The sequence below is a fragment of the Gopherus evgoodei genome, chromosome 2, assembly GCF_007399415.2.
Source record: "Gopherus evgoodei ecotype Sinaloan lineage chromosome 2, rGopEvg1_v1.p, whole genome shotgun sequence".
In the NCBI taxonomy this organism is placed as follows: Eukaryota; Metazoa; Chordata; order Testudines; family Testudinidae; genus Gopherus; species Gopherus evgoodei.
The window spans coordinates 93,202,696-93,228,975 of NC_044323.1; the positions used below are offsets into that span (position 1 = coordinate 93,202,696).

Sequence of the window (26,280 nt, forward strand, 5' to 3'; positions counted from 1 at the left end):
TAGTCTTAGCAAAAAAAACTAGGCTGTCATCAAGGGCTTCAATTTGCATACATTTTAGATGAGGACTGACATTCTTTAGAGACATCAAAGTATGAATTTAAAGAATTGTTAACAGCAGGGAAAGCTTGAAAAATATAAAGGACTAAATCCTACCCATTGGTATGCATGGTAACTCAATGGGAGGCACTCAATGATATATTCTTCTGTCTCTTTTCCACCAGCCAGCAGAGACTGGATTCTTTTATTTTTCTTTGGTGATGTTACTGTGAGAAGTCTAGGTTGAAAGAGAGGTAGGATTTGAATGATAGAATCAGAGAGTTTAAGGCCAGAAGGGACCACCAGATGATCCAGTATGACCTCCCGTGTATCACAGACCATCGACACCACCCAGCATCTGCACACTGAACCCATCAACTGAAATTAGAGCATTGGGAGATGAAGCTATTGTGTGCCACAAGCACACCAATGCCCAAGCACCACAATGGCAGACAAATGATTAAGTGAGAGATATTCAGATGATCCTGGCAAGCAACCTGTGCCCCAGGCTGGAGACCAAGTAGAAAACCTGGCAAAGTCACTGTCAATCTGACATAGGGCAATATTCCCTCCTGATCCCACATATGGCAATCAGTTGAGCATGTGATCAAGAACTAGCCAAATGAGCAACTGAAAGAAAGAATTCTCAGTACCACCTCACGCTGTCCAGTGTCCCATCTTCAGTTAGGCCATTTCTGATGCTTCAGAAGAAGAAAAAAACAACAACAAACCACAACAGAACTCACAACAACAACAACCCACAACAGAATATTCGGGGGGGGGGGGGAGTATAAGATTTTAGAAACATAAGATATAAACTGGAAGAGACCTTCCAGGGCTGCTGAGCTCAGCCCTCCCTCTCCACAGGCAACCCCATCATACAATCATAAATTTGTCAAGCTCTCTCTTAAAACTAATTGTTTGCCCCCACAACTCCTACTAGGAGGCTGTTCCAGAACCTCACTCTTCTGATTATTGGAAACCTTCCTTTATTTATGGTCAGTTTGTATTTGCTCTTGTGCCAACATCATCTTTTAGCTTAAATAGCTCTTCTTCCTCCTTGGTATTTACCCCCCGATGTATACACAGAGATCAGTCATAGCCCCGCTCAGCCTTGATTTTACTTGGCTAAATAAAGTGAACTCTTTCAGCCTCCTCTCATAAAATAGGCTCTCTATTCCCCTGATAATCCTAGTAGATTTTCTTTGTACCTGTTCCACTTTGACTTCATCTTTCTTAAACATGGGTGAACAGAATTGTACACAGTATTCCAAATGAGAACTTACCAGTACCTCGTGTAATGGCATTGATACTTCTCTATCTGAACTGGAAAAACCTCACACAATCCATCCCAGGATCACATTCGCCTTTTTTGGTAACCACATCATATTAATGAGTCACAGCGATCCTGTGATCAACCAACATACCCAAGTCTCTTTCCTCCTCTGTTGATTTCAACTCACGAGCTCCCAGCTCATAGCAGACATTTTTATTATTAAATCTTAGATGCATGACCTTGCACTTTGTACTATTAAAATTCATCCTATGTCCGTTTCTCCAGATGGTAAAACTATCCAGATCTTACTGTACAATATTCCAATCCTCCTCTCTATTGACGATGCCCCCCAACTTAATATGATCAGCAAATTTCATGAGCGCACTCCTACTTCATTTGCCAATGTCATTAATAAAAATATTTAATAAATCCCAAGACCAATCCTGGAGGAACTCCACTAGTAACCTCCCTCCAGTACGTACACATCACAACCTTTCAGCACAATCCACATTGCTGATATACAAGACTGCCTTGCTACCTATACTTCTCTCTCTCTCTCTTTCTCACTTGAGCAGTTCATAGCCGTCAATACCTGTATTCCAGTCATGACTGTTATTCCACCATGTTTCTGTAATCCCTGTCTTAATGAGGAGAGAAGACACCCCCAGTAAAAGATGATCTTATTGTAGTGCTCACTTCTTCTAAGCATTACCTTCTCACCCCCAACATCACCTCAGACTTTCCAGTCTTGATTTTTGTAAAACGAACCTACACACAAAGTCTAATATTAAAGACGTGCCATTCACATTGCTTGCACTTCCCTTATCCATTATATCCCACTAATTAATTATCTCATAAGATTCTTATTTCTTTATTATATATGAATGGGAAATGTATGGTGCTTTACAGTGTAAGTCTGTGATTAGTGTAATGAAAGAAGTGGCAAATTCAGGCATCGAGAGGATGAGATGAGCTGATACAGAGAGAGCCTTTGTTAAAACACAAATATCTGGGCTAATTAACCAAAGTTTAAAAAAAAAAAGCACCTCTTCTTGACAATTTAGAAAAGGCACAAATGCACTAGTACCTCTTAGATTATGAAACAGGTTTTCCTTGATTTGTCCTGATAGAAGTCGACCACAGAAGTCAATTTTTTCACATCTTATGTTTACTGCCTACCATATACTGTTCCATTCAGGATATTCTACTCATGGTATTTTTTGGTCTCTAACGTCTATATCTTTTTCCTGTTTTCTAATGGAGATAACTAGAGGTCTGAGCCTGCATTATTTATATACCTCAATCTTACACTGGAGTCAAAGAAAATGTTGGGTATGTGAGGAATGCAGGATCAGACTCTAAAGTGTGTGCCTGAATATAATCTATATCTACATGCAGTGCTATATAGATCTACACTTTCTATAACTATACTTTGCCTCTGTATCTATACTTATATCCTAGCTATATGTGTACCTATATGCATTTATGATCTATATCTAAATGCTCTGTGTTAGTGGGCTTCTTAACAAATGTACTTTTTATGCTCATTTGCTTTAATATTTTTTAAAAAAATTAAAGAGTAATTGGGCCATGTTGGGGGGCAGTGTTAAAACATTCCATATCCACCAGGATAGATCTGCTGAACTGCATCCCCTCCATTTGTCAAAGCCCAGATATTGATTAAGTCTCGTGTCTCAGTGGGCAGATACTTGAAGTGTTCCTTAACTAAGATACAACAGTATGTTTGATAAACACTGAATGATAATTTGACTTAAAAAAAAATCACAGCAAGGTTTTTTCTTAGAGAAAGCAACTAACAGTCATTAAAAAAAGGCTGAAATATAACAGATATAAATCACACATCCAAGAAGTGTCAAGATGCAATCTAAATTAACCTTTATTTGATTAAGCTTTCTATTTAGATTTTGTAGGAGTGAACATCTAAAAAGCCCCACCCAAACCCAACCAACTACAGTCTCATGTGAATTGTGGAATTCATTAGAGAGTAGACAAGTATCTCCTGAAAAAATAAACCTATGAAAGTACAGATTCTCCACTTTCCTGAGATCACGCCTAGTTGGAAACTAGTGAGACTGATATGGGATTTAATTGTACACTTGGTCACCTAGTAGTCCTGGTGAAATGCACAAACAGGGTGCGTGTTTTTGAGCTTTCATGCCTATCAGTGTGCCCATCGTGATCATGCATACATTTTAGGACAAAATGATTCCCCGTGGCGAGCAGGAATGCATTCCTCCTCCTTCCCTGATGACTTGCAGTGTTTATTCCTATCCTCACTGGACTCAGTGGTCAGCATGCATCTCAGCTGTGCCATAGGCTTGCTCCAGGGCAGGTGTCTGTTAGCTGAACAGGGGACTTTCACTGATCATCAGTTTTGAGAAGAGGGAAAAATAGATTAAATATTCTTTGGACAGTCTAGCTTTCTGCAGAGTATCCACTGGGAATCACTTTTGGCATCACTCTGTTTTAGGAAAGAAGGCTATATTAACAGACAGAGATATGGGAACCCACATGTAAATCACATATTTTTCCTCACAAAATACTAAGTGTCACAAGTTCTCTGCAGTTTTATGCTGAGATTTTCAAAACTGTAAGGGAATAATACAAGTTAATGGGAATTAGACTTCTAAATCACTCTGGCAGCTTTGAAAAATCTTGTTTTTTGACTGGCCCCTTTTTCCATCCCAAGCCCAACCATAGGAGTGAGTGTGAAATGGGCTCTACCCTCATCATGATGCAGTACAGATTTAAGATCTATAGGTGGGGTGCCCAGGCATGCCAACAAAACAAAGGTTGCTGTAGAATTTCAGTTCAGATTAACTCCAGGTGACTAGAGTACATATTGGTGCCCTCCTTCACCTTCATACCTTTTAGTCTCTGACTGATACTGAGAAAAGGGCCACAAGGACCCTTAGTTAGCTACCAGGTGATAGTTTGTTACTCTTCATTCTCTTAATAAAAATTGTGGGTTAAGAACCAGATTCACAGCTGGTGTAAATCAGTGTAGCTACATTGCTTTTTCATCAGACGAGGATCGGGCCTTCATACTTTCACCAAATGATTTGTTTGAGAGCATTTTCTTACCACAGGGTGGCAGCAGCAACAACAAATGGTAGCATAAAGCACGTGCATGGAAACTTGGAGCTAGATCCTCTGCTGATGTAAACCACAGTAGCTCCAGTGTAGTCAATGGCACAACACAGAGTTACACTAACTGAGGATCTAACATTCCTCCCACACACATCGGCCCCCAACCCAAAGAATAGACCAACTAGGGACTTTTTGGGGATCCCATAATATATACATCAGCCAAGAACAGCAACTGCCCCAACCTGTCCCTCACGTGTATAATGTGAATTTTGTAAATCAACTAAAGGAGCAAGCTTTGCTCAGTGAAGAAAAGCCTCTTTATTTTCTCATAATTTTATAAACCAACAACCGGAACACTAGACATTCTACTTAATTTTCATCCTGGCAACATTTTATTTTCTAACAGTGAGTGGTGGATAGGCTATGTTTTATTTACAGCCTAATGAAATACCTGTAACTTCTGCAATGGAAAACAAAACACAAATGGTCTCACATACTGATGGAGCAACTGAGCAATTAAAGATGCACAGGAGACATTAAACAGAATATTGATCTGTTATGAATTATAATGCTGGCATTATTCTGATTAGAATACACTTAGCGACAAGGGAATCGCGGTTTAACTTTGCATAATATTAGTCAGCAAGTAATAAATTCTTTCCATGAGACTGGGATCAGAAAATAAAAATTAAGTGCAAGATGCACTTGCTTGAACAATAGAGCAGAGAAAAAATTTAGGCCCAAATCCTTCATCATGTTTATTAGTACAATCTCCCACTAGAATCAGTGATATTTTTGCCTGAGAGAGGAACATGCAAGATTTGACACTTGTTATTTTTACTTTAGGCTTGATTAAAAGGCTAGGCATGTTCACAATTAGCTTGTGCAGAAAGGAAGAAATAAAGCTTCAGGAATTGCTATCTTTTAGTATACAGAAAATTCTGTGTTCTATACGAACCTATTCACGGTACATGAGTTCTGTTTAATAGTGACAACTTCCTTGTGAGATGGGCAGTTTTCTTGTTTGCATATCAAAATAAAGATAAGATATAAATATGTTTTATGTATTGTTTAAAATCCAAATCTCGTTGCTCTGTGCGAAGAGATCCTGGGTCAGTTTTGGTATCCAGCTTCTTCTGATTCATAGGACTTGGAAACTATGTAAAGACAGCCTGCTCTGTGCCTGCAAAAAATGAACTGACTCATGTTAGCCTGTAGTGATTCATCTGGCCAATTCAACAGCTGGTTTGATAGGCCACAAAGAGGCTTCTATTCTGTAGTCCTCAGTCAAGAGGTGGATGGTGGTGGGTAAATCTGAAGGAATTCAGGAATTCTCAGAGATCCTAAATCAGATAAAATTGGGGGGGGCAGAGGGGAGCTCAGTTCAAAGTGCCTCCAGACACACCATACAGTTGACTTTTTTGTTCAACGACAGCTTTGTTTCATCAAGGTGCATAGGAGATTACTAAAATTAAGCATGTGGTGATACTCACATGGTTAAGTATCTTGCTGAATCTGAACCTGAAGGAGAGCTCTGTGTAGCTCAAAAGCTTGTCTCTCTCACCAACAGAAGCTGCTCCAATAAAAAGATATTATCTCACCCACCTTGTCTCTCTAATGTCCTGGATCTGACAGCGCTACAACAATGCTGCAAACAAGAAATGGCCTTGGCTAAAGACTGGATGACCCATATGTAGATTTTGATGAATGTATATATTGATGGCAATGAGGCTGCCTAGCAGATCTCAGTACAGGGGAGACAACTTCCTTTCCTGAGTCTGTCAGTGCTCCAAAGGACTGACTTTGATGCTTAATGAAAAGAAGATTATTTCTTCCATCCATTTTGAGAATCAACTCTGTGACAGTTGTGAGAACTGCTTCTCTGCGTTAAAACTAGTATACTGGAAGTCTTCTCTGAGGAGACCCAACTTCAAAAACTCATCTGATTGGAAATAGTAGCTATTGGCACACCTATTTTAATGGGTAGAAAGTATAGTGACACCTCCAGCAGGGGTCTGGGTAGTGCTGTATGGAGCAGAATGATGTCCCACGGCAGTTTTCCGTGAGCTTGTGAAAAAGGGTTGTTGCCCCAAGGAAACATTTAACGTTGGGATTCCTTTTCTTGAGCATGCTGATAACAGAAACTTGGCCTTTTTGCTTGGATATTCTTATACACCCACATTAAAGTCCTTCTGATGGAACTCAAGACTATGTTTCATTTGTTTACTACGTAGCTAGATAATGGACTTTGTGCCAACCTACAGAGTAAGTTATAATTTTTTTTACTTCCTTTTATAATTTTTTTTAATTCCTTTTTGGGTCTAGGAGAGTGAAATCACTTCATCCAAGTATTCATTTTGAACCTGTCTGGTCCAAGATCAAGAACAGTTTTTTGCAACCATAGATCTCTTCCATGAGACAGAGATTTCAAAAAGTCCAGTGCTAGGTTCTTCAGCCAGAAAGGAAAACAGTACATCCCTACTTTTATACTGTCCTGGGGAGCAGTGATGATGGTGGAGAGGCACAGAGCAAAGACACTGCCCAGTCTTATGAGAGGTCATTCACTACGTAGATCTTGACAGGGCACTTTACAGCTGTTTCCAAGTTGCAAGAAGATGAATCATCAGTTGATTAAACTGACTTACAATGAGAGAGGATACTTCTGGCTGCAGGTTCCACTCTGCTTAATCCAATCCTTAGTCATGTAAGGATTGGTGTTCATGTCCTCCTTTATGGGCAGTACATACAAAGATAGGAAACTTTGCTCTGCCAAGGATAGAAGTTGATTTTCTCTGTAGGATAGGGCTGATCATGTTCTTCCTTGCTTATTTACAAAAATGTCATGACCAGAACAGGTCTGTTATCCATGGAAGCAGCAGTGCCCTGAGACCTCGGTGCATAGGCTGTGGAGCAATGGGGAGACACCACAGCCTGACCACTTTGAATGGGAGTGGGGGATCTGGTCCAAAATTGTCAGGTCATAATGCCACTCACTCAAAGTTTTAGGGGATGAGCGGGTGGACTCATGTGCCTGGGGTCCAGGCTGCTGGGGGGGGGGGAGGAGAAGGGTTCCTGAGAGAGGTAGAAGGTCAGGCAGGATATCTGTGCCACCCCTTCAACATTAAATAGTACTCTGTAGCTCCTACCTCAGGAATCACTATGTTCTAGCTGGTGGATGCTGTGCTCTGTCTCTGGTACCCATTTCCTGGATTGAAATGGGATCTAAATGAACCTTCCTCCATTATCCCCAGTTGGCCTCTGACCTAAAGATCCCTCTGCCTGGTTTGCCAGTCAGTTAATCTCTTAAAAATATCTGATTCTCCGCATTCACCAGTTGAGGGAGGGGAGAATTTACAATGGGACTATGATCTCTGCCAATGGATGTGGAAGGAATAACAAATAATACTGGACAGGCCTTCTATGCACTGTAGTTCACTGAAGCATGTCTGTGTCTGAGATCAGAATTCCCAATAGGCTCCAATAGTAACTGGATTTTTGTTTCTGTTTATGGTTTTTGTGGCCATTTTCAGTTAATATTCATCTGAAACAAGACTTTGTACCAGATAGTATTCTTCCTCAGCCCAGCCCTTTGATGGACTTCCCTGGTACCATTTGTCTGTGTTTATTATGAATCCAACATATTCCAGAAACCATATGATTCCGTGGTTAGTTTCAACTCTCTCTGTACAGAGTTCTGATAAGAAAAATTATCCAGAAAGAGAGAAAAGTGATTTTTCTTCTTCTTTAAGCCATTATTAACACTAACACATTCCTGGAAGAAATGTTAGCATTGCCAGCATGTGCAGGACCTTAGGGTGTCATAACTAATCTTTTTTTTTTTCCGGCAGGTGAGGTGGTCTGTTGCCACCTGAGAATTTTCATGCCCACAAAGGGGACTGAGGTGATGTCTTCCTGGAACTGGCTATCTGTGATGGGCCAGTGTATTGAGAACGCCATTCTTTCAGTTAACATCTTCCCTAGCTGGAAACACTGGGTCTTCGACCATCAGAGGAGATAGCCACATTTACCTTCAGAAGTTACACGAGCTTGAATTTGGGCTGATGTTCACTGAGGAACATTCTAGCCTTATAAAATGTGGGCTAAGGGTTAGACGTAAATAAATGGTGGGCCAAGAAGAGATCCCTTGCTTGAGATGCCTGGTGCCTGCTTATGGAAACAAAGCAGGCATTGGAAAATGGTGCTGTGTCCAGCGCTGGCCATCTGCGGTTTATGGGGAAAATGGATGGGTAGGGCCATCAGAGGCATGGCCGCTAATGTAGGCTATAGGAACCCAGGCACAATCTTCCATCTGGCTTCATGCCTCTAACATAGAGAGAGGCAGGGGAGGAAGGAAAGTTGCTTGCCCCTGGAGCCAGTTCTTTCCTGTTAGGAAAGAGGGGTGAGATGACACTGCCTGGATAAGTAGAAGTATGGACTGCATTCTGCCCACAGAACTCATCAAGCTCCCCCAGTGAGACACGTGATAAGGGAGGGAGAAAGTGAAACAGACCTTTCTTTTATCCTCTGGCATTTCTCAATTTGGCTCTCTCGCTGAAGCCTGCATGGGCACCAGTGGCTGCAAATACCTCAGAGGGGAAGCAAAGCTGAAGGGACAATTTCCCCAGAACTCAAATGCAGCCCTAGGGCACAGCTGGGAATCAGATGGATGCATTATTGGGCCAAGTTGCTAGTCATAGATTTTAAGTGAAGTTTGGAATTTCCCTTAAAATATTCTCTGACAAGGAGGTTTGGTTGAGCTGCTTTGAAAGCTGAGAAATGCTACATTCATCAGAATGGGTGTTAATTCAGATGCACAATGATAATATTTTATATCTGAACTTTGTCAACTATTTCCCTGTTGATCAAAGCAAGGACAAACCAAGAGGAGGCATATTATGAAGACCTATGCAAATGGACAGGCTTTTGTTTTTCCATAATCAAGCACCAGGAACCAAGCAGAGCCTATTGGTACATCTGAACCCCACTGAGGGGGAATGAAGCCCAAGGAGCCCAATCGAGCTCAGAGAGCATGCATGATCAAATTTTGAACATCTGCACTATCTACTCAAAATGATGTCAATCTGGAACATCATGTGGGCAGGGCTTATTGTGTGGGTGGAGATTAGAAGAGGAATGCTAATCCTTTACCCCTCAGTTCAATCCCTTGCCCTATGTTATGGTTATGTCCTGATTTAGTGCTATCTAGATTCTGCTGTGCCCATGACTGCTCATTATTTACTGACTGTCCACCAAAGACTGAGAAGATAAATAAAATTAGCATCATCAGCCTTGTTTCCCCATTGCAAGACTTCCCATCAGGAAAATACCACTACAACAAATTCTTCAAAAACAAATTATTTTGAGACAAAATTTTGCTGAAATAGGAGATTCCCCCCATCCTTTCATCTCCTTTCTTAATTCTCCTTCTATTACTAGAGTTATTTGGCTAAAAATTACATCTTACAGGAACTTTGTTTCTTAACAGGGCCTCATTCCTCTCACCTTTGCTCCAACTAAAGAGAAAACATACACCTCTTTTTTTGACATCACAATTAATTGCCATGCAACTAAAATGATTATGGCTCCCCACTCAACAATAAGCAGCTACAGAGGAGGAAGTAGAAAAATGTCCCATGTTAATGTAAATGTCCCTGTTAAAAATACAAGATCCTTGCATGGCCCAGCAGCTCCCAGCACTGCTCTCTGCTTTGGGCCCAGTGGCTCATGGTACCTCCATCTCCCTCCGGGTCTCAGGAAGGTGAGCGAAGAACCACCCTCCCAGAACAGTGACTGCTACTGCCTCCCTTCCCTTCAATGGAGGGATGGAGAAGTGATGATCCACCTGGCCAAGAAATTCCTGAAGCCTCCTGTCATAAACAGATAGCTAAGGGTTAATGTCTCTTTCACCTGGAAAGGAGTAACCTGAAACACCTGACCAGAGGACCAATCAGGAAACAAGACTTTTTCAAATCTGGGTGGAGGGAAGTTCGTGTCTGAGTTCTTTGTCTTTGTGTTCTGCCTGTACTCTCTCTCAGCTATGAGAGGATTTCTGTCTCCTGCTTTCTAATCTTCTGTTTCCCAGTTGTAAGTACAAAAGATAAGATAGTGATTTATAGGATTTTTATTTTGTATTTACATGTGTATAGTTGCTGGAATGTGTTAAATTGTGTTCTTTTGAATAAGGCTGTTTATTCATATTTCTTTTAAGCAATTGACCCTGTATTTGTCACCTTAATACAGAGAGACCATTTTTATGTATTTTTTTCTTTCTTTTTTAAGACCTGTTGGAGTTTTTCTTTAGTGGGGGACTCCACGGAATTGAGTCTGTAGCTCACCAAGGAATTGGTGGGAGGAAGAAGTCAGGGGGAAAATAAAATCTCTGTGTGTTAGATTTACTAGCCTGACTTTGCATACCCTCTGGGTGAAGAGGGAAGTATTTGTGTTTCCAGGACTGGAAACAGGGAGGGTGGCATCCCTCTGTTTAGACTCATGGAGCTTCCTTCTGTGTCTCTCTCCAGGAACCCAGGGAGGGAACACCTGGAAGGGAGAAGGGAAGGGAAATGGTTTATTCCCCTTTGTTGTGAGACTCAAGGAATTTGGGTCTTGGGGTCCCCAGGGAAGGGTTTTGGGGGGACCAGAGTGCCCCAAAACACTCTAATTTTTTGGGTGGTGGCAGTGTCATAAACAGATAGCTAAGGGTTAATGTCTCTTTCACCTGAAACACCTGACCAGAGAACCAATCAGGAAACCGGATTTTTTCAACTTTGGGTGGAGGGATTTGAGTGTCTGAGTCTTTTCTCTGCCTGCCTGTTTTCTCTGAGCTTTGGAGAAGTAGTTCTACTTTCTAATCTTCTGTTTCTAAGTGTAAGGACAAAGAGATCAGATAGTAAGTTCTACGGTTTTCTTTTCTTTGGTATTTGCATGAAAATAAGTGCTGGAGTGCTTTGATTTGTATTCTTTTTGAATAAGGCTGTTTATTCAATATTCTTTTAAGCAATTGACCCTGTGTTGTATCATCTTAATACAGAGAGCACATTTGTATGTATTTTTCTTTCTTTTTATATAAAGCTTTCTTTTAAGACCTGTTGAAGTTTTCTTTACTTCAGGGAAATTGAGTCTATACTCACCAGGGAATTGGTGGGAGGAAGAAATCGGGGAGATCTGTGTGTTGGATTGCTAGCCTGATTTTGCATTCCCTCTGGGGGAATAGGAAAGTACTTTTTGGTTCCAGGATTGGGAACAGAGAGGGGGGAGTCTCTGTGTAGTTTCACAGAGCTTGTGTCTGTGTATCTCTCCAGGAGCACCTGGAGGGGGGAAGAGGAAAAGGATTATTTCCCGTTGTTGTGAGACTCAAGGGATTTGGGTCTTGGGGTCCCCAGGGAAGGTTTTTCAGGGGGACCAGAGTGCCCCAAAACACTCTAATTTTTTGGGTGGTGGCAGCAAGTACCAGGTCCAAGCTGGTAACTAAGCTTGGAGGTTTTCATGCTAACCCCCATATTTTGGACGCTAAGGTCCAAATCTGGGACTAAGGTTATAACATGGTGGCAGCCGGTGGGATCTAGACAGAATCCAGAGGCCAGTGGGAATATTGTATTTTTCTTTTCTCTGCTAAGGGCTTTTTAGCAGAGAGAGAAACAGTTGGTTTTAAAAGGGAACCAGAGAGAATTTTTTTTCTGCTCTCTCTGGCAGTTTGTGGCTTGCATGTTAAGCGAGAAGCCATTAAGAGACTGTTGAGGGTCTTTTGTCATGCAATAGCCCTCCCATTAGGAGGCAAGTACCAGCACTTATATGCATGCAAATAAAGTGGTTTTTCTGGTTTCCCTTCATTGAACATTAGCTAGAGAGAGAAAGGGAAAAAAGCACTGTTGCTAGGCAGACTTCAGGAGAGAACAAAGCCTGCAGTTCAGAAGATAAACACCGGAGGGCACCCCAACACAAGAAAACAGGAACCATGCCTTCTAAGGCAAAACTAGACGCCGGAGAACAAATCAAAGAAGCTGAACACAGGCGACAGATGGAGATGAAAGAAAAGGAAGAAAGCATCAAACTGGCAGCCTTCCAAAGAGAACAGGCAGCCCAAGAGGCAGCACACAAAAGAAAACCATAGAACTTACTATCTGATCTCTTTGTCCTTACACTTAGAAACAGAAGATTAGAAAGTAGAACTACTTCTCCAAAGCTCAGAGAAAACAGGCAGGCAGAGAAAAGACTCAGACACTCAAATCCCTCCACCCAAAGTTGAAAAAATCCGGTTTCCTGATTGGTTCTCTGGTCAGGTGTTTCAGGTGAAAGAGATATTAACCCTTAGCTATCTGTTTATGACAGGCAGCTTTACCAGGTCCAAGCTGGTAACTAAGCTTGGAGGTTTTCATGCTAACCCCCATATTTTGGACGCTAAGGTCCAAATCTGGGAATCGGTTATGACACCTCCACTGCTCCTGGGTCTCAGGGAGAGGGGAGTGCAAATCCTTTACCTCAGTGGCTCTCTGCACCACCCTCCACTAATTGCAAGGACACTGAGCAGGAGCCCAGCTGGGGCTGGCCAGCCTGGAGCAAGTGAGGTCAGGGAGGAATGAGCAGTGTCTGTATGGGAGTATTAGACAGCAAGTGTGAAAAATTGGGACTGGGGTAGTGGGTAATAGGAGCCTACATAAGAAAAAGACCCCAAAATCGGGACTGTCCCTATAAAATCGGGACATCTGGTCAACCTAGGGGGTATGTCTACACTACGGGATTATTCTGATTTTACAGAAACTGTTTTTTTAAAACACATTGTATAAAGTCAAGTGCACGCGGCCACACTAAGCACATTAATTCGGCGGTGTGCGTCCATGTACCCAGGCTAGTGTCGATTTCTGGAGCGTTGTACTGTGGGTAGCTATCCCATAGCTATCCTCCGCCCCTTGGAATTCTGGGTTGAAATCCTAGTGCCTGATGGGGCAAAAAACATTGTCGCAGGTGGTTCTGGGTACAGCCTCACCCCTCCCTCCCTGAAAGCTGCAGACAACCGTTTCATGCCTATTTTCCTGGGTGAACTGAGCAAATGCCATAGCACAGCAATCATGGACCCTGCTGAGCTCAAGACAGCAATCATGGATGTTGTAAACACCTCGCACATTCTTGTGCAGTCTATGCTGAACCAGGAACTGCAAAACTAGCCGAGGAAGAGGCGGCTACGGCAGCGCGGCAATGAGAGTGATGAGGACATGGACACAGAATTCTCTCAAACTGCGGGCCCCTGCGATTTGGAGATCCTGCTGGTAATGAGGCAGGTTCTAGCCATTGAATGTTGATTTTGGGCCCGGGAAACAAGCACAGACTGGTGGGACCGCATAGTGTTGCAGGTGTGGGAAGATTCCCAGTGGCTGCGAAACTTTCGCATGCATAAGGGCACTTTCATGGAACTTTGTGACTTGCTTTCCCCTGCCCTGAAACGCCAGAATATCAAGATGAGAGCAGCCCTCACAGTTGAGAAGTGAGTGGCAATTGCCCTCTGGAAGCTTGCAACACCAGACAGCTACCAGTCAGTCGGGAATCAATTTGGAGTGGGCAAATCTACTGTGAGGGCTGCTGTGATGCAAGTAGCCAAAGCAATCACTAAGCTGCTGCTATGAAAGGTAGTGACTCTGGGAAATGTGCAGGTCATAGTGGATGGCTTTGCTGCAATGGGATTCCCTAACTGTGATGGGGCGATAGATGGAACCCATATCCCTATCTTGGCACCAGAGCACCAGGGCACCCACTACATAAACCGCAAGGGGTACTTTTCCATGGTGCTGCAAGCACTGGTGGATCACAAGGGACGTTTCACCAACAACTATGTGGGATGGCCAGGAAGGGTTCATGACGCTCGCGTCTTCAGAAACACTACTCTGTTTAAACGGCTGCAGCAAGGGAATTACTTCCCAGACCAGAAAATAACAGTTGGGGATGTTGAAATGCCTGTCGTTATCCTGGGTGACCCAGCCTACCACTTGATGCCATGGCTCATGAAGCCATACACAGGCAGCCTGGACAGTAGTCAGGAGTTGTTCAACTACAGGCTGAACAAGTGCAGAATGGTGGTAGAATGTGCATTTGGTCGTTTAAAGGCGCGCTGGTGCACATTACTGACTCGCTCAGACCTCAGCCAAACCAATGTCCCCTTTGTTATTGCTGCTTGCTGTGTGTTCCACAATCTCTGTGAGAGTAAGGGGGAGACTTTTACGGCAGGGTGGGAGGCTGGGGCAAATCACCTGGCCGCTGATTACGCGCAGCCAGACACCAGGGTGATTGGAAGAGCACACCAGGAAGCGGTGCGCATCAGAGAAGCTTTGAAAACCAGTTTCATTACGGGCCAGGGTACGGTGTGACTTCTGTGTTTGTTTCCCCTTGATGAACCCCCCCCCCCTTGATTGACTCATTCCCTGTAAGCAACCCACCCTCCCCCTTCGATTACAGCTTGCTTAAGGAAATAAAGTCACTATCGTTTATAAAGCATGTATTCTTTATTAAAAAGTCATTATAAAAAGAGGGAGAGAAATGACAAGGTAGCCCGGGTGGGGTTTGGGAGGAGGATAGGAGGGAAGGAAAAGACCACTAAAAAAATTTCAAAATAATGACAGCCTTTTGGTTGGGCTGTCCACTGGGCTGGAGTGGGCAGGTGCACGGAGCCTCCCCCCACGCGTTCTTACACATCTGGGTGAGGAGGATATGGAACATGGTGAGAGGTGAGGGTGGTTAAACAGGGGCTGCAGCGGCACTCTGTGATCCTGCTACCATTCCTGAAGCTCCACCAGACGTCGGAGCATGTCAGTTTGATCACGCAGCGGGCCCAGAGTTGCACCCCACCACCTCTCATCTTCCTGCCGCCACCTCTCATCTCGAGCATCTCTCCTGTCCTCACGTTGGTCCCTCCCGTCCTCATGTTCTCTGGCATCTTTCCTGTACTTTGCTACCACGTCCTTCCACTCATTCAGATGAGCTCTTTCATTGAGGGTCACTTCCATGATTTCCGAGAACATTTTGTCTCGCGTCTTTTTTTTCCCCAACGCCTTATCTGAGATAGCCTTCAGGATGGAGTAGGGAGGCTTGAAAAATTTGCAGCTGCATGAGGGAGGGAAAAAAGGGAGAGAAGTATTTAAAAAGATACATTTTACAGAACAATGGTTATACTCTTTCACGGTGAACAACATTATTCACCTTACATAGCACATGTGATCTCACTACAAGGTCGCATTTTGCATCTTAATATTGAGTGTCTGCGGCTCTGGTGTTAGAGATCTCACAGACGCAGGTCCGGGCAGCAGAATTCGGCTTGCATGCAGCCATGGTAAGCCACTGTCTTTTGGCTTCTGCACTCTTCATATATCCAGCGCCCTCCTTTACCAAATAGCAAGCAAAGCCCGTTGAGTGCTGCTTCTTTCCTGTTAACATGCAGCAGCAGAAACGCCCTCCCCATCCAATTCTCTGGGATGATCGCTTTACCCCTCTCCCCACTGCGTGGCTAGTATCATGGAAGATCACTGCTAAACACCCCCCTCCCCCGCCCCCCACCGTGTGGCTGGTAGCAGGGAAGATCCCTGCTAGCCAAACGTGAAAAAGCTCAGTGCCAATCACCCCCCCCCCCTGCTTGGCTACCTGCAGGGAAGGATTTCTTTTAAGTCACAGGCAAACAGCCCATTAGGAATGGTCATCTCTGTCCCCTTAATTAAATTCCTGAATTTCAACCAGGTTACCATGAACGATATCACTCTCCTGAGGATAACACAGCAAGATAAAGAACGGATGTTGCTTGAATGCCAGCAAACACCGGGACCATATGCAGCTAGGCTTTATCATGCAATGATACCAGATTACTTGCTACATGCATGGCGTGGTCAAGTGTCCTACCATGGAGGACGGAATAAGGCTGCCCTGCCCAGAAACCTTCTGCAAAGGGTTTGGGAGTACCTCCAGGAGAGCTTCATGGAGATGTCTCTGGAGGATTTCCGCTCCATCTCCAGACATGTTAACAGACTTTTCTAATAACTGTACTGGCCGCGAATGCATCCCAAGTCCTCAGGGCAAATTAATCATTAAAAAAGACTTGCTTTTAAACTATGTTTTATATTTACAAAAGATACACTCACCAGAGGTCCCTTCCATGGCTTCATTGTCTGGGATAGCGGCTTGGGTGGGCTGGGAGGGTAATTCCGTCAGGGTGAGAAAAAGCTCCTGGCTGTTGGGGAGAACTAAGTGCTGTGTGCTCTCTGCAAACTCATCCTCTTCTTCCTCCTCCTTATCTTTCCCATCCGCAGAATCCTCAGGCATGGCTGAGATTACCACCCCCACCTTGGAATCCACGGACAGGGGTGGGGTAGTGGTGGCGGACCCCCCCGAGAATTGCATGCAACTCAGCGTAGAAGCTGCATGTTTTCGGCCCTGCCCCGGACCTTCCGTTTGCTTCTTTGGTTTTCTGGCAGGCTTGTCTGAGCTCCTTAACTTTAACCCGGCACGGTACTGAGTCCCTGGCGTGGCCTCTCTCCATCATGACCTTGAAAAAACATTTGAAAAAATTTCCATTTCGTCTTTTGGAACGGAGTTCTGTCAGCATGGAATCCTCTCCCCATATAACGATCAGATCCAGTACCTCCTGTGCAGTTCATGCTGGAGCACTTTTTTGATTCTCAGACTGCATAGTTACCTGTGCTGATGAGCTCTGCGTGGTCACCTGTGCTGGTGAGCTCTCCACGCTGGGCAAACAGGAAATGAAATTCAAAAGTTCGCGGGGCTTTTCCTGTCTACCTGGCCAGTGCATCCGAATTCAGATTGCTGTCCAGAGTGGACACAATGGTGCACTGTGGGATAGGCCAATCCCGGAGGCCAATACTGTCAAATTGCAGGCACACTAACTCTAATTCAAAATGGCAATACCAATTTCAGCGCTACTCCCCTCATCGGGGAGGATACAGAAATCGGTTTTAAGAGCCCTTTATAGCGAAATAAAGGGCTTCGTTGTGTGGATGGGTGCAGGGTTAATTCAGTTTAACACTGCTAAATTCGGTATAAATGCGTACTGTAGACCAGGCCTGGAAGATACACCAGTGAGTGGCATGGGGAGGGACTGATTCAGGGTAGGAATCACAAACATGGACAGTCTCATGCTCCCAAAACCAATTTTCAGTGCCATACTAAAATGTGGAGGACCAACCCTGATGCTCCCCTAGTCCTAGTTACATCTCCCATGAGTGAGTTTCTGGGTTGTAAGAGGGGGTATGAACAACCAGAGGTGATGGAGATACAAGTCAGTCCCTCATGGCTTCTCATTTAATGTGGCCATTTCACCATGTTAGCTCATTTCTAATGGGGTTGTTTTTATAGAAAACTTCTTGATACAGATGAACTTTTTAAAAAATAAATTTGTTATTTTCACTTACATATGAAACATTTTAGATGAATAAAACAGATCTTTTGTATCTCGAGTACATTCAACAACAGATCGAGAAATATAACTTATTGGGCCTTAACTATTTGAGTGTCTTTATATGTGAGCTAAACCGCATGCAAAGGAAAGGACAGAAAGACTATGGTTAAACCTCTGGAGACCTGGATTCATACTTATCTTACCTAACAAATGAAACAATCTTGGTAGAATTTATCTAATTCTTAATGGGCATTAATTCACACTAGAAAGCTGCCAGGGAATTCAGTATAATTAGTCACCTCTGATCAGTATAGCAAGGAGTAATAGAGGTTAGAATTTAGAGTACATTGTAAGCAGTGTAGATAATAAGGTCTTTGGGACAGACAGCATGTCATCATATGTGTACCGACAGCACCTAGCACAATGAAGCCCCAATCATGATTGGCTGCCTGGGCACTGTCGTGAAATTAATATTTATGATAATAATAATTAGTATTATTAATACATCAAGAGGGCAGTTCAGGAAGAATACACACTATAGTCTATAACATCCATGTTCAGCTCCAGACTTTGACAATTACTAAGTCTAATATAGCCAAGAAAACAAGCAAAGAAATCACACAAATATGTCTCCCCTTTTTAAAATACAATTACAGTTTTGCATTTGCAGTAATAATTTGGGTCAGATTCTGTTCTCAGTTACACTGTTGCACATCCACAGTCACTCCAGTGAGTTACATTGTGTTCAAGAGAGCACCTTCAGCTTCAGAATGGTGTTGCATGAAATCAGAACTTGGCCCTTTATTACAAATGTTGGGCCCAAGCCTGCAATCCCTTTGCAAGCAAAACTTGAACTGAGTTTTGTTTATAGGAAGACTGCTGTATGCAATCCTTTAGCTGTAAACAGGGCCAGCGCTTGCATTTACGCAGCTTAGGCAATCACCTAGGGCGCCAGCATTATTAGGGGGTGGTAATTTGCCGGAGGGGGAGGCAGGTGGCTCCGGTGGACCTGCCGCAGTCGTGTCTGCAGAGGGTCCGTTGGTCTGTGGCTCCAGTGGAGCTGCCGCAGGCATGCCTGCGGACTGTCCGCTTGTCCCGCACAGCTGCGGCAGCTCCACTGGAGCCGCGGACCAATGGACCTTCCGTAGAAATGGCTGCGGCAGCTCCACCGAAGCCGCGGGAGCGGCTCGCGGGGCGGCGAAATGGCCGTGCGCCTAGGGTGTGAGAAACTCTGGCGCCGGTCCTGGCTGTAAATCTTCATACAATGTGTCTGACCAGTTGCCCGAAAGCATGTTCATCATAATCAATGAATTCAAATACACCTCAATTTTTTCATGATATACAAACCAAACAAGTAACTGACCTCTTGTCGTTTGAAGTTTTGAACATATTCTTCAAACTGTTCATCTTTTGTTTCATCAGCTTTCCCCAGCTTTTGAAGTACCTAAATTGGAAAGAAGGGGAAAAAAAGAATAATTGCATTATGTCTAGTAAGGAGAATATTTAAGAGTCACAGTAGAACAACATCATGACTTTAACTGCCTCTGTTCTCACCAGAGCTGCTGTTATGTTTTAATGGCATTTTACTTTTTAGCTGTGGTATGCACTATAATATACAACTTGTCTCCAGAGTACATATATGATACTACTACCTTTGCAAAAAATAAAGGAAGATTATAGACACAAAACTCTACAACACTGGGGGGGAGGAGAATGTGTGGAGTGCTTGCACTCTTTTTATGAAGCAATACATATTTCTGACACTGAAATAACCCAAAGGTTCAAAGAAAGAAAGATTTTCTGGAACCATCAGCTTCAGTCAAAGTGTGATGGAGCAAAAATAAAAATTCATAGACCTATTCTACATCTTATGACTCACTCTGTGTTACACTATTAACATGATCCTGATTTGTATGGCTCTTAACAAGAAATACAGAGTGAAAAACTGAAAATCACAAATAATAATTATTTTAAACTTGTACTAGAATTGGTATTTAGTCCTCCCATTCATTCAAAAGTACTTATTATGAGTGTTATATATAATTGATTTGTAGCAAGGCTAGTCATGTGGTAATATTTTGGAAAACCATGCAATCCTACTATACTTTTCATCTGTTTGACTACCTACATGCACTCTATTATTAAAATCTCTCTCCTCAGCACTTATTTTAATATTCCAAACAAAAGTTTAATTCTTTCCCCCCAAATGTGGAATTTCTCCACAATGTATTTATTCATATACACACACGGGGTGAAATCCTGGCACCACTGAAACTGTTGTACCAATTATATTAGATCAGTAAAAATCAGCAGGATCTTATTAAAGGGGAAAAGGCAAAGATGCCACATTTATTATTATAATAACAATTTATTACTAATAACTAATATCTTAATTCTTATACACACACATTATACCTATTACCTATACACACACACACACATTATAATACCTAATACCTATACACACACACATTCACACACACACATTCACACACACACACACACATTCATCAGGTGTTCTGCAGCTGCTGCATAGTTACCAGTCCTGAAGATAGCTTAAGTTCATGGCTTGATTGTGCAGCTTGGGTTCGTAGTTTGTGGCAGCTAACTGGCCAGGAAAGCTGGGCACAAGGCTGAGCTGGATCTCTGTTGGGCAGGCACTGATGTTCTTCCATGTTGGCAGCAGAATATTACCCAGATTTTCTCATCTCACCCTTCTTTTTTTATAGGCTTTTAGTTTGGATTCGAAGTCTGTAGGTCTTGCTGTGTCCCGCTGCCTCTGGGTTTAGATTGATCACCCATCAATTGCAGGCGTGACTTTCAGCCTTGGACCTGGCTTTGATCTTCCTTCTGTTGTTCTGTTGTCCTTTTCTTTTTAGGGTGGATGCTTCTTACTTTGTTTAGGGCTGTTGCCTAGGTCTTCAGCCGCTGGTATTTGAACTTTATCTCATCAGGACAGGCTGGGGCTGGAGGTTGATTCCATCATTCATACATACCTCATTCACACATCTAAACTAAACTAATAAGATTACACCAGGGTTTGCAAAAATGAAGGTTGGAGGAAGCTTTTACAAAATGGAGTGAGTGTTTTAAAATGGGGTTTGAATTACAATATGGAACAGAAGTTACAGTGTAGGCAAGTGTAGTGAATGGTTAACAGAAGTTACATAAATAAAGTGAACAATTAAAAACAATTTCATTTATCAGTTCTACAAAACCAATGGTAAAACTGCATTGACTACAGAGAGGCCAAGATTTTACCCGCGGTATGTAGCTGTTGGTCCTGCCACTAAAAATCTTCAAGAGTTTCCTATATCAGAGGACAAGAACAAATGGCAGGGATGGGCAGAAATATAAACAATTAATTAGCAACATCTCCTAATCTGCAGAAAACAATTACTTTATGCACCTGATCCACTCATCATCATCATCTCTCTAATTTCTACTAATTATGCCTTGGACTGGTTAGAGGCCACAAAAACTGGGCAAGTAAAGGAGAACAGAAGTGCAGCATGGCTGGTAATGATAAAGGTGAATGCAATGTATGACAGATATGACAATACCCTGCAATATCCTGACAAACCTTAAACTTCATTCAATAAGTATTTTAGGAGTTCACTGTATTAAAAATGCAAATGTTCATGTACTATCGAGGGAGTGTATGTATTTCCATGGGGGCGGGGGATCTCAGCCCCCTAGGAACTAAGTGGAGGTTGGTCAGGTAAATGATTTAGGTGGGTGGTTAGGCAAATTCACTCAGAGCTACGATCACCTGAAGAGAAGCTCATCTATACTGGTTCAAATTGGATTTTCTGGGACCAATAGACAAATAAAGGATTTTTGGTTAAAAAGCAGAAGTTAAAAGTGACTCGGGGCCTTCCTTCTGATGCAGCAAAGAGACAGGAACCTCTGGTTCAATGGAGGGTATATCGCCCAATCCTTAGGGAAGGACTTTCAAATACTGAGACCCCATAAGGCTGATGGTGCTTGTTCTGAGCTGAGCTTGTGTGAACTTGTGACCACAAGAGAACCCATAGGTAGGGTTTGAAGGACTGTTCACTGGCCAGAGACCTTATTGGAGTTGGGATGATCTGTGGAAAGCTTATTAGCATGCGTGTAGGTTCTTCCATTGTGTTAGTAGGTTTTCTCTGAATGCTTTCATTTTAAGAATAAATGTGCTTGCTTACATACAGCTGTGTGATAACCTAACTGTGGCAACCACGCTGTGTACCATCTCAGAGAAGAGAAGTGAAGCAGGCCTGCTTAGGCAGTCTGTCTTTTGCTGAGGCTCACACAGTATAGTCAGGGAACTGTGCAGCCTGCAAATACCCTTAGGATTGGAGGTCCAGGTCTCCACCCAAAAGAGGTGACAGCTGATGAGCCAAGGGTCTAGAGTAGATGCATTCGTTGGACCACAGAGGTGGAATACAGGTGCAGCTACCCTGAACAGTGACACAATGATTATGATATCGCTAATCCACTGAAAGCAGTTTCTGACATCTCCACTATAGGCAGATGCTGAAGAGATGGCAGTAGGGGAAAATAATTTAAAAAGCTAGTAGTTTACTGGTCTTAAGCACATTTTAGATTTTTGTTCATCTCAATGGTCTTTTTTAGCCTGTTCTGACTGGTCACTGGGAGCATCAACTTTCCTCACCAAACACTCACCAACTTCTTGTGCATCACATCTTTATGCACGTTGACAGAAGAAAACTGAATCTTTGACAGATGGAGCAAATGAAGCCACTTGAATCAGATCTAGAAGGGAACCTGATAAAAGCAGCCACGTGTCAGCTACCAAAGGCAATTATATAGCCCACATTACTGTAGTATCTGAGTGCCTCAGTCTTTTAATGTATATATCCTCACCACAGGCCTGTGAGGAGGGGAATGGGAGAAGTATAATTATTTTAAATTTTACAAAAGGGGAGCTGAGGGATAGAAAAGCTTAATGACTTGCCCAAAGTCACACAAAATCTGCAGCAGAACAAAGATGCAAAACTGGATCTCCTAAGTCCCACACTAGAGCCCTCACCACTGGACCATCTATCCAATCTCTCTTTCTTCAGGATAACGATATTTTCCTGAAAACAAATGGTATTGCAGACAAATAGGAGAGGGAGCATGGGAGACCCAGAGGCACCAGAGAGGTACATTTTAGTGGGACCAGGTATGGGATTGCAAAGTTAGGGGGAAAATTCAAAATTTTTAAGAATATCTTGATCTATGAAAGAATGTCACATGGGACAGTCACATTTTCTATACAGCTCTGACTACTGACCAGAGTAATATATTCAAGTCATACGGACATGAAGTTAGCAGGTAGAATAATTAGAGACTCAGTTACTTGTAATAACCAAGTGAAAGCAAGGTTATTGCAGGGAATTGACTTGCCTATATAAAGAAAAGTGGGTATTTGCTTTAGACTGTATTTACCAAATGAAAGGTTAATAAACAATGAAAAAAATAAAGTGCATCCAATTAAAAATGTATAGCAAGGACATACCATTAAAAAAATGGGGGGGAAGGTTCATTTGCAATAAATACAGGAAGCAATCATGAGTGCACTGTCATCCAAGGCATAAGAGCAACCATTTTCTAAGTGTGTTGCTCAGCTCTGAGCATAAATTTCAATGAAATATAAAACCAAAATAGTTTCATTAACATACAGCATTGATGGTGAAAATGATGATATTCCAGAAACAGGAGTCATTACGTTGAGTCTCTTTGTACATTTACAAAACAAAGCAAGAGTCTAAAACAGATTGGTGTGTGAATCGGTAATAAATGAGCAAAAAGTGAATTTAAAAAAAAAGATATTAGAGTTTGCAATGTAATCTTAGGAAAAGTATACAAAATAATCAGAAAGTATCCAATTTTCTAAGGGGCACAAAAGGTGCAAAAGCAAAACCACACAGGCATGTCATATAAGGACAGATACCACTTCACAGAGTTTGGAACAGTGGAAAAGGAAGTCCTGGGTCTGCTCAGGTTAACAGCAATTTGCATATGCAGATGACCAAATAGGCATATAACTTGTAAAAACAAGGATGCAAAAGAAATTATTAAAATATTTGATGAGATGTTTAATTGACTAGGTTCAGGATATAGCTCCTTAATAGGACTGTCAAGTGATTAAAAAAAGTAATTGTTATTAACTACACTGTTAAACAATAGAATACCATTTTTTTTAAAAAATGTTTTCAAATATATTTATTTCAATTACAATAAAAAGTGTATAGTGCGCACTTTATATTTATTTTTATATAAAATATTTGCACTCTAAAAAACAAAAGAAATAGTATTTTTCAATTCATCTAATACAAGTACTATAGTGCAATCTCTTTATCATGAAAGTTGAACTTACAAAAAATAACTGCATTCAAAATAAAACAATGTAAAACTGCAGAGCCTACAAGTCAACTCAGTCGGACTTCTTGTTCAACCAATCACTCAGACAAACAAGTTTGTTTACATTTGCAGGAAATAATGCTGCCCACTTCCTGTTTACAAGGTTACCTGAAAGTGAGAACAGACGTTCATATGGCACTATTGTAGCCGGTGTCACAAGATATTTACATGCCAGATGTGCTAAAGATTCATATGTCCCTTCATGTTTCAACCACCATTTCAGAAGACATACGTCCATGCTGATAACAGGTTCTGCTCAGTAATGATCTAAAGTAGTGCGGACCAACTAACAGTGCCATGTTAATTTTCATCATCAGGGTCAGATGCCACCAGCAGAAGGTTGATTTTCTTTTTTTGGTGGTTCGGTTTCTGTAGTTTCTGCATCAGCGTGTTGCTCTTTTAAGTCTTCTAAAAGCATGCCACACACCTCGTCCCTCTCAGATTTTGGAAGGCACTTCAGATTCTTAAACCTGGGATCAAGGGCTGTAGAAATCTTACATTGGTACCTTCTTTGCATTTTTCAAATTTGCATTGAAAGTGTTCTTAAAATGAACATGTGCTGGGTCATCATCCGAGGCTGCTATAACATGAAATATATGGCAGAATGTTGGTAAAACAGAGCAGGGCATATATAATTGTCCCCCAGAGAGTTGAGTCACATTTAATTAATGCATTATTTTTTTAATGAGCATTATCGGCATGAAAGCATGTCCTCTGGAACAGTGGCTGAAGCATGAAGGGGCATACAAATGTTTAGCAAATCTGGCACGTAAATACCTTGCAATGCTGGCTACAAAAGGGCCATGCAAATGCCTGTTTTCACTTTCTGGTGACATTGTAAAGAAGAGGGCAGCATTACCGCCTGTAAATATAAACAAATTTGTTTCTCTTAGCAATTGGCTGAACAAGAAATAGGACTGAGTGGACTTGTAGGCTCTAAAGTTTTACATGTTTTCTTTTGAGTGCAGTTACATAACAAAAAAAACCCTACACTTGTAAGTTGCACTTTCACAATAAAGAGATTTTACTACAGTACTTGTAGGAGGTGAATTGAAAAATACTATTTCTTTTGTTTATCATTTTTACAGCGCAAATACATGTCATCAAAACGAATAATATAAACTGAGCACTATGAACTGTATTCTGTATTGTAATTGAAATCAATATTTTTGAAATTGTAGAAACATGCACAAATATTTAATACATTTCAGTTGGTATTCTATTGTTTAACAGTGCAATTAAAACAGTGTCTAATCATGATTAAATTTTTTAGTCATGATTAATTTTTTTGCGTTAATCATGTGATTTAACTGCAAGTAATCGATAGCCCTACTCATTAATATAGATATCAGCATGCCACATAAAGTCCCATTAGTACTGAGAATAAAGTAAAAGCAGAATTTGATCAGATAGTAAAACTAGACGTTAATGAGTGAACAAACACCAGTTTCTTGGATTAGCAGTATGGTCACCATGATAAAACTAAACAATTCAAGAATCTGTATAGACCCAGACAATTTGAATAAGGCCATCAAATGAGAATCCTTGCAAACAAACAAACAAAGAGTTATAAAGAGGACACATCTAGTCTTCAAAATGAAAGATTATTTTCATTTTTGGATGCAAGCCAAGGGTTTTCTCAGGTTTAATTCAATACAGTAATGTAAAATTCTGCATCTCCAACCGCCCTTTTGGTAGATATATGATTGAGCAACTGTCCTTCTAGATTCCCTGAGCAACTGAGGTCTATGAAAGCAATGTGTGTTCCAGACCTCTGAGGACCCAGATTGGACAGAAGTAACTGTTAATGACCTGCTGATTTGGGACACCACGAGAAGCCTGCAGAATGTATGTGGAATACAAAAGCAAGGGACCTCAAAACGCACTGAAACAAACGATAGATCAAACTGAATGAGATTAGTTCTGAAGGACACTTGATGACAGGATAGAATGACATTAGCGTAAATGGCAAGATAAAAATTTTTGAGAAGTAAATAAAGTTGTCACAGAAGCACCAAAATTTAGAGCCCAAGATTTCAGTTGATGCAAACTCACATTGGCT

General features: G+C 41.9%; 1 protein-coding gene across 2 annotated transcripts in view; it reads right to left on the reverse strand.

Moving 5' to 3' along the window:
* Nucleotides 1–26,280, reverse strand: part of AMPH (amphiphysin) — a 212,222-nt gene that overhangs the window by 112,991 nt on the left and 72,951 nt on the right. For both annotated transcript variants that reach the window (XM_030551375.1, XM_030551374.1), the window contains exon 2: nucleotides 19,171–19,251. In XM_030551375.1, coding sequence (XP_030407235.1) covers nucleotides 19,171–19,251 — 81 coding nt within the window. The remainder of the gene's footprint in view (nucleotides 1–19,170; nucleotides 19,252–26,280) is intronic.